Below are 12,352 nucleotides of genomic sequence, written 5' to 3'. Positions count from 1 at the left end.
AGTCCCGAGCCACAAAATTAAGACACTTCTAAAAAACAAGACCTCTTTCAACGATAAATTTAAGGGGGAAGAAAATGCTTGTAAAGTTATAGTAACAAGAGGTGCCTACCACAAAAAAAGAGTTGTTTCCAAAATTGCATGCAAACACATTGTTTCCAAAAAAACTTTGAAGAAGTTTCAAGCTTTTAGACTTCAAATCCATTTCCGGCCGCTTTCAAAGCTAAACCTACCTCTTAGATTAGCTTGTGATACCGGTACCATGAGTGCAGGAAGAAATTAATAAGCACGGCTACAGGTCCTCAATCAGCAATTCTAATGCTTACAATAAAAATATGTAAAACCACCGGAATAAAGCTTAGAAAGTGTTTCCTCAGCTCATGTTCATATATTGATTGATTGAATCTTTATTTTCAGACTGGGAAAGCTTCTTGCAGAGCTTAATCCTGGCAGTTTTGCATACTTGTTGTAGAGGTTTTAAATCACTAACGCAGGCCCGATCACCGAGATTAACAGAGTGGCCGGGGAATTATTCCATTCATTAGATGCCGCTAAATGGAGAGCAGTCCGTGGTTTGCTCAAGTGCACACCCGAGAGTCGAAAGAGTGCCGCTTGATATTGAAGTTTCTTTGTTCCAGAAGTTACTCGCAAACCACTGAGCTATCGGGGCGAACAACGTTCAATATCATTCCGATGATTCAACTTTTTTAAGTTTAACAGAAGTGTTTAATACATTATCCATCTTGCAATGCAACCACATATTTTCATTTTGAATTAAAAAATCTCTTAAATGCTGGAGATATTATGATAGAACTCCAATAACAGTTATGCCACTTTACTAAACTGAAACCTAGAACTTTAACTCCGGATACTCAATCGGCTCTTCACTCTAACTCAAAAAATACAAATCGCAAAAAATAAATTTAAGTTTTAAAAATGGAGTTCTTATTGAATATCGCCTTTCAATATCTTTATAATTTTGGAACAGAAATAAAGATATTTTGAATCTACTGGCACAGAAATAACAGGTAGAGTCTAGCAATAATGATGAATGTCAGAGTTCAGGCGAAGATTTAGTTAAACATTGTTTGTGTTTTGAATAATCTAGTATGTAAAATTTATAAAAAATTAAAAATATATAACTCGAGCTTCATTGCAATCCGATCAAATTTGCATTCTTCATGCTTATCATGCTTAAGTTCGACTTTACACAATAAAATAAAGTCCAATTAAGGGGTCATTAGATTCTATCAATTATTCAATTGAAGCAGCAATTGCTTTCTACTTTACAATTAATGATTGGCACACCTGGCATTGATACGTCAAGATTGTGTCTCAAACTTACGCAACTTGGATTTTTATTATATGGAATTGAATTATCACAAAAGAAATGAAGGTATTTTCATTGAATGTCCTCCCTGATAGTTTGTTGGTTGCTGACTTTACAGACAACGAAACTGCAAAATCAAGCGGCGCTGGTTCGATTCTCGGGGTGTGTACTTAAGTATGCATTTCATGGACGCCTTTCCATTTAGAAACTACTAGTAGATGGAATAATTTACAAGCAACAGCCAGAATGTAGCTCTCGAAGAAGGTTTCTGTCCAAGGCTAAAGATTCAATCAATCACTCTTCACAAAGGATAGGGAAACCGTTGTTTTTAAAACACAGCAGCTCCACAGCCGGAAGGTACCTTAATTCGACCCACCATCAGCGGGTAAGACAGTGTCGGACTCAAGATCACGCGGCGCTGGTTCGGCTCTTGGGATGTGTGCTTGAGCAACGCATTTCAAGACTGCTCTCCATTCAGCAGCATCTAGTGGATGGAATAAATACCCGGCAACAACATTTCAACAATCGGAAACTTCACTCTGCCAAACTTCGTAACCATTAACCAGCTCTGCGTTAAAAGCCTCTACAAGTACGCAAAACTACCAGGAATAACCTATCAAGGCTTTGTCAGTCCTAGGATAAAGATTCAAAACTAAACCATCCTCCAGCAAAATGATTATTCAGTAAAATCAATGAAATTTTAAATTACGTGGACGAAAAGGAAATCTTGTGTCAACATTCAATCATGCCGATAAGTGTACTAATTAATACAAATAATATAATACAATAATACACAATAAAAACAACACAATAAATATAATAATAACAATAAAAAATATTAACAATATACAATGAATATAATATATTTTTTTGCATTTTCATCGCTTTGACAACCTTTTTGGTGAAATAATTATTGCATTTGAATTGCCAGAAATTTATTTCACTCAAATATATTCAACTTTTGTAAAACCTTTGTAAATTAAATCTGGAGACGATTGATCAAAGTTTATTTAAACAGAAGTAGTATGTCGATATTTTATCATATTTAATGATATCTCTATTTTTATTTACTTTTTTTTTCTGAATCGGCACGATCACACTGAGCAGAGGTGTATAGAAATCGGATGCGGACCGGATTCGGACCCGGATTTTACTGTTTTTCATCGGATCCGGATCGGATTTAAATCTTGCTTTTTTTAAAAGAAACAAGGTCGGGATCGGATCGGGATCCTAAATTTTCATAATTTTTTTCTTAAATTTTCTATCCAAAGATACAAAATCTTAATGAGCAACATTTCCAAACCCATAGAACGTTTTGAACCATTGCGTTTGTGGCAACACTAAAATTTTGTTCGTCAAAATAGATGTAAGCTAAGCTTACATTAATTATGCTTATGGTTATTTCAGTAACCATAGTGATTGTGCCATGTAACATCAGAATGAAATTGTGCATTTGAATGAAGTAGCAATACATGAAACTTACAGTTAGCTCAGTGGTTACGCGCTCGGGTCAAGGTCACGCGGCGCTGGTTCGACTCTCGGGGTGTGCGCTTGAGCAACGCATTTCAGGACTGCTCTCTATTCAGCGGCACCTCATCATCACCATCATCATCGGCCATGCCTGAATAAGGCGTCGGCTACCGTGAGTCTCCACAACGATAGTTCTAATTAGGTTTTTAAAATTTTGGTTTGTCCATGTTGAAAGATTTTTAAAGATTTCCAAACGTGGACGCCCCCGGTGCCTCTGACCAGGATATCGCCCCATCATTGCCGAGTGTTCAATTTCGCGTTTGCGGTAGACATGCCCGATAAATGTCATTTGCCTTTTTTTGATAGTTGTGATGAGGACGTCAGGGGTGCACTAGCGGCACCTAGTGAATGGAATAATTCGCCGGCAGCAACACTTAAACAATCGGAAAACTTCACTCTGCCAATCTCGGTAACCGGCCCTGAATCAAGAGTCTCTACAAGTATGCGAAACTACCAGGAATAACCTATCCAGGCTTTGTCAGTCCGAGAATAAAGATTCAAAAACCAAACCAACCAACCAAGTCAGGATGCTTGTTATGTAGGGACCAAATGTGCTATAAAAAGTAATCAGCTAATAATCCATTATGTCCGGTTGTAGGCTAAGCACCATACACCTACTAAATAGTAAGCTACTGAATTCATGAATCCATTTTGTGAACTACTTTTACAAATAGTGTGAATCTGTCGTGCGGTGAAATACTTTTATAATAATATTTTAAACATAAAATTACTTCGGATCTGTTTCGGATTCGGATCTGAGATATCTAGAAATTACCGGATCCGGATCTCAAAAAGCGAAAACAGGATCGGATCAGGATACCAAAAGTCTTGGATCCGTACACCACTGACACTGAGCTGGTTTCCTGCAATTTTTACCTTTCTGGGTCTTTTATGACATCACAATTAAGTTTGTGAATCCGAGACTCTCAAAGTAAAATCTTCGTGAAATTTGTCACTTTTTGATTTTTTTTTTGTGTTAAATCGCCCTTGTTGCACTTGCAAGTGTTGATTGTAGGCTTATTTTACAGCCGACGAAATAGCCTAAAAGTTTTTTTTCTCTTTTATTTTTTAGGTTTGGTTGCTGTGCATTTTTAAGGTAGTGTTTTCCAAACAATGTTTTACTGATGCATCTTTTTAACTTTTTGGTTTGGTCATCTTTCCCGTTTGTTGGTGTCAAATTCGCGTGTTTAGGCTACTTTATCGTTCTTTACATGTTTGCCCCAGCAATGAAAAATAAAATTGAATTGAAGCGTCATGCAAAAACATAACCACAAGGTCTTGAGCAGAGGTGGGCGGTAGCGCGCTAATGTTGTAGCTTTTTTGGTAGCAATAGCGGTGCCACATTTTTGTTAGAGTAGGGCTGCTGTAGCAATGCTACTTTTCTCCTAAGGTAGCAGAGAGGCTCTGCTCTTGAGCGGTGTCAAACCAGCAACCTTTCGGTGACCGTACCAAGGGTCGTACCTTTTGGCTATACAAACGACGGAAAAAGTTGTTGCAAATGACGACGGCAATATGTGTTTTTCGTCCCGGACTGGTTAATGTCAACAAATAAAATGAATGAAAGATCGGAGATAAAGCATTCTGCATGCATACGACCACTCAAATACAAAAATTAAAAAAACATAAACAAAGCCATTTTTGTATTAGTATGTTTTTTTTTCTCATTTTATAGCTAAAAAGCAGCACCTGTTCTATACAGATTGTGTGTTGTCATTGGCGTAATTGCTCAACAACAGTTTTTGTGTTCCACGATTTTCATGAACTACTCCTAGCCAGGTGAACGGCATTTCAAATGTTATTGAATTAATAATTGAATGGGGTCTGCACTAAGGATGTTCAAAACATTTTTTCTTTTTCTCTCTTTTGTCAGCGATGGTATTAGTTAAATCTTCTTGTAGAGTTTTATCCCACATCACTGGCTTACAGCTTTGGTCAGGTGTGAAACAAAAATAGCTAACGGTTTTTAAATGCAGGTAACTTACGAGTTTGAGTCCCTTCACAAAAGTTAATATTTTACGTTTTGTCTTCAACATTTTTAGAAAATAAGATTTTACATTTACAAAGAGTAAAATAATCTTAGTAGGCTACCGTAACTTAGTATACTTAAGACACGTGTGCAAAATGTTAAAAAGTAACATTTCTCAGGTAATTCAACCAGACGGACAAACCCAGCCATTGTGTCTGTCGACAAAATCAAGAAGTACAACAACTCAATCTCTGGAAGTGTGTTTGCAAAATGAGAAAAAAGATGATCGTTGTTCTCCTTTTATGAATCATTTAAAAGACAAATCACTTCAGAAGTCGCGCAATAATTCTGGGCAAGATTACCTTCACAGTAAACAGTTGGAATGCGAAGGTGAGTTTGTACGCAGAAAGCAAGAAAATAGATTGGATAGAAAATTTTCTAAAAAAGAACAAATGACATCTATCTTGGAGACCGGAAGTATGTTTACAGCATTGGCCGATGTGCAGCAAATCAACTCCCGCAGAAACTTTTCCCCGACCTCGATATCTTCTCATGGGCAAACCATATCAGACGAAGATAGTGGCACAGGTAGGCTACATTGGATGTTGTACAATATTTAAATTAAAAGTTGTTGTGGACTGCAACTTCGAGAGCAGAAATTTTACCATGTGTGAATATTTTTTAGGAGCATATAAAACAAAGAGAGTTTTAAACTTTAGTTGAAAACTTATATCATCGAAGCCGTATACGTGACCTTGTGTGATTCTAGAGTGCAAAAAAAATTATCATTTTCAATGTCACATTTTACATTGTTTCTTGCTTGTTAGCTGGTTGCCGAAATTGATGTGAAAGTTAAAATATATGTGAGTTTTTTCTGTACAGAAACTTTATACCAATATCAAACCTGAAGCATTTAACTCTAGAACGATTTGAACAAATTAGATTTCGAAAAAGGTGTAGCAAAAACATTATCGCCTATTAATTTCAGGCCTTAAACGCTTTAGTAGCGTATGGAACAATTTAAAATTCATCTCTAAAAAGTGCTGCCAATGATTAGGGTGCAATTGCCACGGAGTGAAGTTTATGCGATCGAATTACATTTGAAATGCATTAAAAATCACGACCAACAAAAATTCATTTGATTCATGTTGGTAACTATACGAACGTCGAAGAGAAAAATTTTGACATTAAACTTTTGAGTTATTGATAAATCAGGGAAAGTCAAAGTTACACTGCCCATGTAATCGATGTGGCTTCGTTTTAAGGTATTTAAGAGCAAATAGCCTTCAAAATATTTTAGATTGACAGAGTACAATTCGAAAGCGCTTCGTTCAATTTCTATTCATGGCACAAAATCATATTTTATCCGTCCCTTTCTCTTTAGTCTGGCACAAAATATCAGGACTATTATCAAACACAAATATTAATTTTTCTAAGGTTTTTTTGTATGCGTTGTCAAGTTGATGTGCTCTAATGACTGCTTTTTAAAAATTTTATTGTGAAAAACAAAAGGGCCTTTTGAAATAAATAGGCCTAAATGACGTATGAAAAATTACAAGAAAAAAGTAACTTGTGTTATTGCCTGTGTATCTGGTGGAGTGTCCGACAAATTAACCAGCTCGGTAGTAGGCCAATGTGTTCGCCATTTTGTAATTGTTGTGCATGTGTTTGATGTGTTATGACATTAACTCCATTAGAAAACGTGGAGGAGCCGATGAAGCTGACTAATGAAGAAAGCTTCAATTCCTTCGGCACATCTAGCGCTTCCACAAGTTCTTCAGAAGGGTACTCTTCCCCAAAAGCGCTATGGCGACCACCAGTGGATGCACTAAATTCGACTTGTGAAAGTAATAAAACTGTTCAATATTAGATTTTCATAGTAACGGTGCGCATTTGTAATAATTGCAATAATGTATGTAGGCTAATAGAAAACAGTGATTATCGCAGATAGGTCTTGCCTTAAAACCATTTTAAAGACGGACAGTTTATGCATTGCAGTTTTAAAGCACGCCAAGATGAAATCTAAGATGTTCTAAGAACAATATATTAGAGGGACTGTTGATAAAACTTTCTCAATGCAAACTGAGAAGTAAAGTTAATTTCAATTTTTTGGTATTGAACGCAACAAACATTTTTAGCCGTTATTACGCCAGTTTGTTTTTACCATCAATTAAAACTTTAGAAGTTAATCTTTTTCAACGCTCATTAGACATTGTATTAACCATTGAAATAAAACAGGCCCCGCATCTTCAACACACAAACAGCCAGATGGGCTGAAGCAACAAGCAACGTCGGAATGGAGTAATATTGCTTTTCAACATTTTCTAGGTAAGTTTAACGCCGTGTTATGCATGAATTTTATAGTTACCCCGCAATGTGTTTTTTTCCTTTTGTTTATTGCGTTTTTTTTTCAAACACATATTTTGAAATCTATCTTATCTTTTTTCATTTTTAAATTTGTTAAGGTGTTGCAACCGTACCAAATCTTTATATTTAGTAAAAGTGTATGAACCAATTCGGTCTCTACGACGCTTTAACGTTAACGTGTTGCGCCTTTTTTAGGCCCTTTGTACGTTATGGCAAGTGTTATTTTCAACTTTGATGAGCGGAAACAAAAAAAATGCAACTGCTACTATTTATTGTGGTAGTGTCAGTAAAATATCATTAGTGATTGTTCATTGTAAACTAGTGACTGTTAGGACAATTAAGCTTTTATGCAACAATTGATTATATTGAAATAAATCATGCTAAACTTTATCCATAAAATCTCTTCGATTTCAGCTAAATCCCAACTGCTTCGATTTCCTGCATTAGTCCAGGCTCGCCATCAAATGCAACAACGAATCATGATGCAAAGTGAAGAAAAACATTTGCAAAAAGGTTAGATTTGTTTAGGTTTTTTCATTTATCTGTTTGCAACAAGATAACTTTCCCTCTGCAAACTATAAGCCTACATGTTTAAACACTCTACTATTATTTCCTTTTGGTTTGAAAACACCCCTTGTCGGCGGCTTTGCATGTTTTGTGAACCAATTTTTTTTTTGCAGAAAACTTCAACAACCTTGCAACATTTCAATTGTTGAACCAAATGCAAAACATGTCTTCGTTCCTGCGATCTATGCCGCTTTATTCCAGTAAGTAATTTTATATGAATTCCACAGTTGCTTAATTCCTTTTATGTACAATTAGCCTAAGTAGCGTAATCCCAATTTTGCTAAAACCTTTATGTATTTAGTTTAGTTTGAAAAATAAGGTTTTAAAGTAATATTTAATATGAGCTGCAAAGTTTTTTCACAGATATGTTCTCTTTTCCAAAACAAAGTCAAGTTTTCTCGTTTCCAAACATGGGGTTTTCAGGACCAAAATATCCAGATAACAAAACAAAGGAATTCGACGCTTCACAGAGCAAACCGTCAATGAATAACCCTTGTCTTGCAAGTCCAAGATTAAACTTCAACTGTGGGATACCGTCCTATGCATCACTTTCTGGAGGTTGTGCTCCAACTGGTATCTCTTTTCCTTGCCTGCAATGCAAGAAAGAATTTAAGAACTTACAAGGCTTAATGGTAAGAAACGATCTACCGAAGTTACACTTAAATGAATTGCATACTTTAAAAAAAGTTGTTGTTGCTGACCGCTGCAAAAACTTGCGGCATTAGGTCTATCTACAAAATACTTTTCTAAAATGATAATGATATAATAATATTAATAATAATTAGTTATTCATCTAATAGCCTATCACTTATACAAATCTTGAAAATATTATTCTATTAATCTTGACTGTTGGGTGAATTGTTTTGATCTTCTAAATACATTTTCTTGCCAGGTTCACGGTCGGCGGGCACATTCGGATGAGCAAAACCATAGTTGCAACGTTTGCAGCAAAACCCTGAATCATCCGATGTCACTCGTGCATCACAAAGCAATGAGCGGAAAAGAAAAGGTAGATTAACACGGAAATCACTTTTTAATTGCAGCTTTAGCATCTCGTCATTTTCGGTCAGTCTTGTGTGATTTGATAAAATTATTTGGTCAAAACCAAACGATTTTTTAAATTTACTATTCATTTTAGAGTTAAATAACTTTTTGGCCAAGATCTAAGGTTTAATTTAACTATTTTTTTACTTGGTCGGAAAAACTTCTTGTTTCCCGCTCGTGGAGTTTTATTTTCTAACAACGGAAACTCAATGTGCATTGTAAAAAAAACGTCTCAATGTCTTATGTCCTTTTAAAGGGTTTCAAATCATGACTTTACTTCAGATTTTCGAATGTCACATTTGTCATAAGAGTTTCAAAAGATCCTCTACACTCTCAACTCACTTGCTGATACACAGTGATACTCGACCCTTTCCTTGTCCTTACTGCGGCAAAAGATTTCATCAAAAATCCGACATGAAAAAACACACGTTCATTCATACAGGTTTGTACAGCAGGCCTACATCAATGCGTAGGAACAGAGTTCAAGCAAAATAACAATTGTTAACGTAATGCAGTTGAAACTTACTTCACTGAAAGCTAGAAACAGGTAGTTTTTGATAAATCGAAACAAATATTTGGGAACCTAATAGTACAACGCCTTTTTTTCACTTTGTGGTGCCAGACCCAGCCTTTCATGCGCAGTTGTTTCGATTAATTGTTTCGAAAGTTTCTTTCGCTGTGAAGGTAGGTTTATAATTTTATAATGTTTTCCAAAGATTTCAATTATTGCCTTCTAAATGTTTTTTTTTTTTTTTTACTGTGGTGTAGAGTTTGTTCATATTTTTCTATTCTCAACATTCCAAAAAGCAGACAAAAAATTCGCTTAATTTTCATGATGTTTTTTAAACGATGTCTATTGTAATATAACTGTTTTTCTCTCAAAATTTTTTCATTGTTTTTTTTTCTGCTGGTAAGAGATCTCTAGCCTTCTATTGGACAAATCTTCTCTAAACTATTAAAAATACAAAAATTTGAATAGAAAAAAATGTATCGGCAATTAATGGCAAAACTCTTGGAAAAGCATTGCAGCAAATGAAGAAAAGGGATATGAGTGTTTTTTCTGGCTCTAAGTGTATTTTACACTTTTGCGTTTTCAATGGAAAATATACTCAGATGTTTTCTATGGCACCTGAAATCCTTAAATAAAAGTGATAGTATACCTTAACCTCTTTGCAGGAGAAAAGCCACACAAATGCCGGATCTGCGGGAAGGCCTTCAGTCAGAGTTCTAATCTCATAACCCATATGAGAAAACACACTGGTTACAAGCCATTTGCTTGTGACTGCTGCGACCGAGCATTTCAGCGAAAAGTAGATTTGAGACGCCACAAAGAATCACAGCACAACATCAAGCAATAAAATTTGTCTTTAGCTATTTTTGAAAGAAGTTCAAAACTTGTTATTGTTGCAGCCTATTTAGTTTGTTGGTCAACTAGCAGAAATCAACAAATAAAAATAGACAAAAAAACTAAAGAATTAGATAATATACTGTAGCCTATAGTTTTTTTCAATGTAGTCTACTCTTGTCAGCAAGTGAAGTTTTGTGCTGAAAATATTGCACTTGGCATACTTGCATTGCTCATTGTTATCTGATGTCATTTTTTGCTCACATTTCTTAGAAACTTTAGCCTATTTGTGTGATGGGCTTCATAAAAATGCTACAACGAAATGGTCATTACAAATTATATTGTTGAAATTTTTTTTTCTCCGCAATAACTGTCTTTGTGTTTTAGCTGAACGCACTTGTGCTGGAAAAAGTCAAGAAAATGGTCTTCATTCAGGCCTGTGACGACAAAATGCAATTGTACAGCAGATCACTGCTCTGTATAGCAAAGTAGAGCAATTTGGCCTGGTATTGTCGCTTACTCCTGCAAAAATACGAAAAAGGACCATGGCTAAGTGTTTGTACCTTAGTATTGCTTTGTTCATCACAAAACTCAATGCGTTTGCAGGAGCACTGTGATCTAGCTTACTTACTTGTTCTGCCTCAAAATGTTTGTTCGGAAAGATGTCTGACGAAATAAAATTCTATTTGCTTGTTATGAATTTGTTTGTAAATATTGTGCCAATATTTATTCCTGCGTATTGTGCATTTCTGTCTGGAAACGTTGCCGTTTACAATCGGTTGAACTTGCGCTAATTCCAGCAGTCAGCATGCGATCTTTATCAGAAGCCATGTATTCTTGAGCTGATTTATATGGTTGAAGTGGAGGTTATCTTTATTAAAAGTTCATTGCTGCATTTTGAAGATTTTTAAATAGAATATGTTGTGCTGTTATTTCCACAAAACTTTATGTACAGTAAAGATGTTGATGTGTGGTATATGGATGAAATAAAGAAGCTGTTCGACAGATTTTGCGTTTTGAAAGTGGATCCGATAAAGAAGAAATATAAAATTTGTATACCTTATGGTTTCAGCTTTTATTTTATTATTGAGCATTAGTTTTAGCTAATATTTTAAGTTCACTCTTTAAACTAAAGAGAATGTAAATTTCAAGGGTTGTTGGCTCTTTGCAGTAAGCTACAGTACATGATATTTACACAAAATTGAAACAAGAATGTTATTAGCCTAATAAAATGCTTGTTGCTGATTTGCATACTTTATTGTGTGTGCCTTACAGCCTGTTGAACAAGCCTGTTGTTGAGAATTTTCCATGAGGCAGAATGCAGACAACTTTAACTGAAATAAAAACAAGCAAGGTCAAACATCTCCGACGGCACGAAATCGGCCTAAAATGTCTCAAAAAGCAATCCAATAAAATTATTAAACAATAAGTACTATCAATTCTACAAAAAGTACTCAATGCTAAGTACGCAAAAGTACTCTTAACTAAAGAAAACAATAAAAATCTAAGCCGCTGTATAGGCTACGTAGAATACAATTTAAACCTTGCAACGTATTGACACTTTTTCATGTATGTTTTGGTAGGCCCAACGAGTACTGCAGCTGGCATGATAGCGTAGGCTATTTATTTTGTCCAGGACAATTAAATGAAGACTGATAAAATTGACTGAAATGGAAGTAAAAAGGTGAAGGAGTGAAAGGCTGCAGCTTTGTTAAACTCGAAATTAAACATTTTCATTAGTCTCCTTTGAAAACAAATTTATTTAAGTTATTGTTGAAGTGGCACGCTTTGTGTATTTGGCCTCGCTTGAGCTGTCGATAGGCTTTCTAGACAAAAACTAAGAGTCTTTAAATAACGCTGAACCAGCGTATACCATTTGCAATTGATCTGATAAAATTTCAATTCGAAGTAAATTTATTCTGTCAACTTATTAGTTTTACATTCATCCCATAAGGCACCGTCGTGTAATAATGCGTTTTCTATAACTATATATTACTTCGTTTGTCTTGGTGTGTTTTTATTAAAGCGAAAGTGCCTCTATACGATAAGGATTTAAATTAAAAAAAGTATAAAGCTGGTCCTTCTTAAAATTCATTAATGATTTAGGTGTTAAATTACATCTGATCTAAAAGCCTACGATTCGGAGACGAAACTTATAACTATAAATATTGCACTTGGCTTTCTTCTAGTATACATCCATTATTTA

At 35.2% G+C, this 12,352-nt stretch overlaps 1 protein-coding gene across 1 annotated transcript; it reads left to right on the top strand.

The window, feature by feature from the left end:
* The first annotated feature begins 5,071 nt into the window (after positions 1 to 5,071).
* Positions 5,072 to 11,318, top strand: LOC145786718 (uncharacterized). The gene is made up of 9 exons (XM_082598441.1): positions 5,072 to 5,411; positions 6,521 to 6,670; positions 7,062 to 7,151; positions 7,605 to 7,703; positions 7,871 to 7,957; positions 8,121 to 8,389; positions 8,650 to 8,766; positions 9,084 to 9,243; positions 9,978 to 11,318. The coding sequence occupies exons 1-9, from the start codon at positions 5,126 to 5,128 to the stop codon at positions 10,157 to 10,159; spliced, it is 1,440 nt and encodes a 479-aa protein (XP_082454567.1). The 5' UTR covers positions 5,072 to 5,125; the 3' UTR covers positions 10,160 to 11,318.
* The last annotated feature ends 1,034 nt before the right edge of the window (positions 11,319 to 12,352 follow it).

This window comes from Aplidium turbinatum, chromosome 17 (assembly GCF_918807975.1).
Source record: "Aplidium turbinatum chromosome 17, kaAplTurb1.1, whole genome shotgun sequence".
Lineage (NCBI taxonomy): Eukaryota > Metazoa > Chordata > Ascidiacea > Aplousobranchia > Polyclinidae > Aplidium > Aplidium turbinatum.
This window is presented reverse-complemented; position numbering and strand designations above follow the sequence as displayed.

Bases quoted from the DNA above. Each gene is read 5' to 3' on its own strand.
- LOC145786718 (XM_082598441.1), top strand. From the start codon at position 5,126: ATGAATCATTTAAAAGACAAATCACTTCAGAAGTCGCGCAATAATTCT. The intron at 7,958-8,120 runs GTAAGTAATTTT...GTTTTTTCACAG, and splicing joins ATCTATGCCGCTTTATTCCA to ATATGTTCTCTTTTCCAAAA. The intron at 8,767-9,083 runs GTAGATTAACAC...ACTTTACTTCAG, and splicing joins CAATGAGCGGAAAAGAAAAG to ATTTTCGAATGTCACATTTG.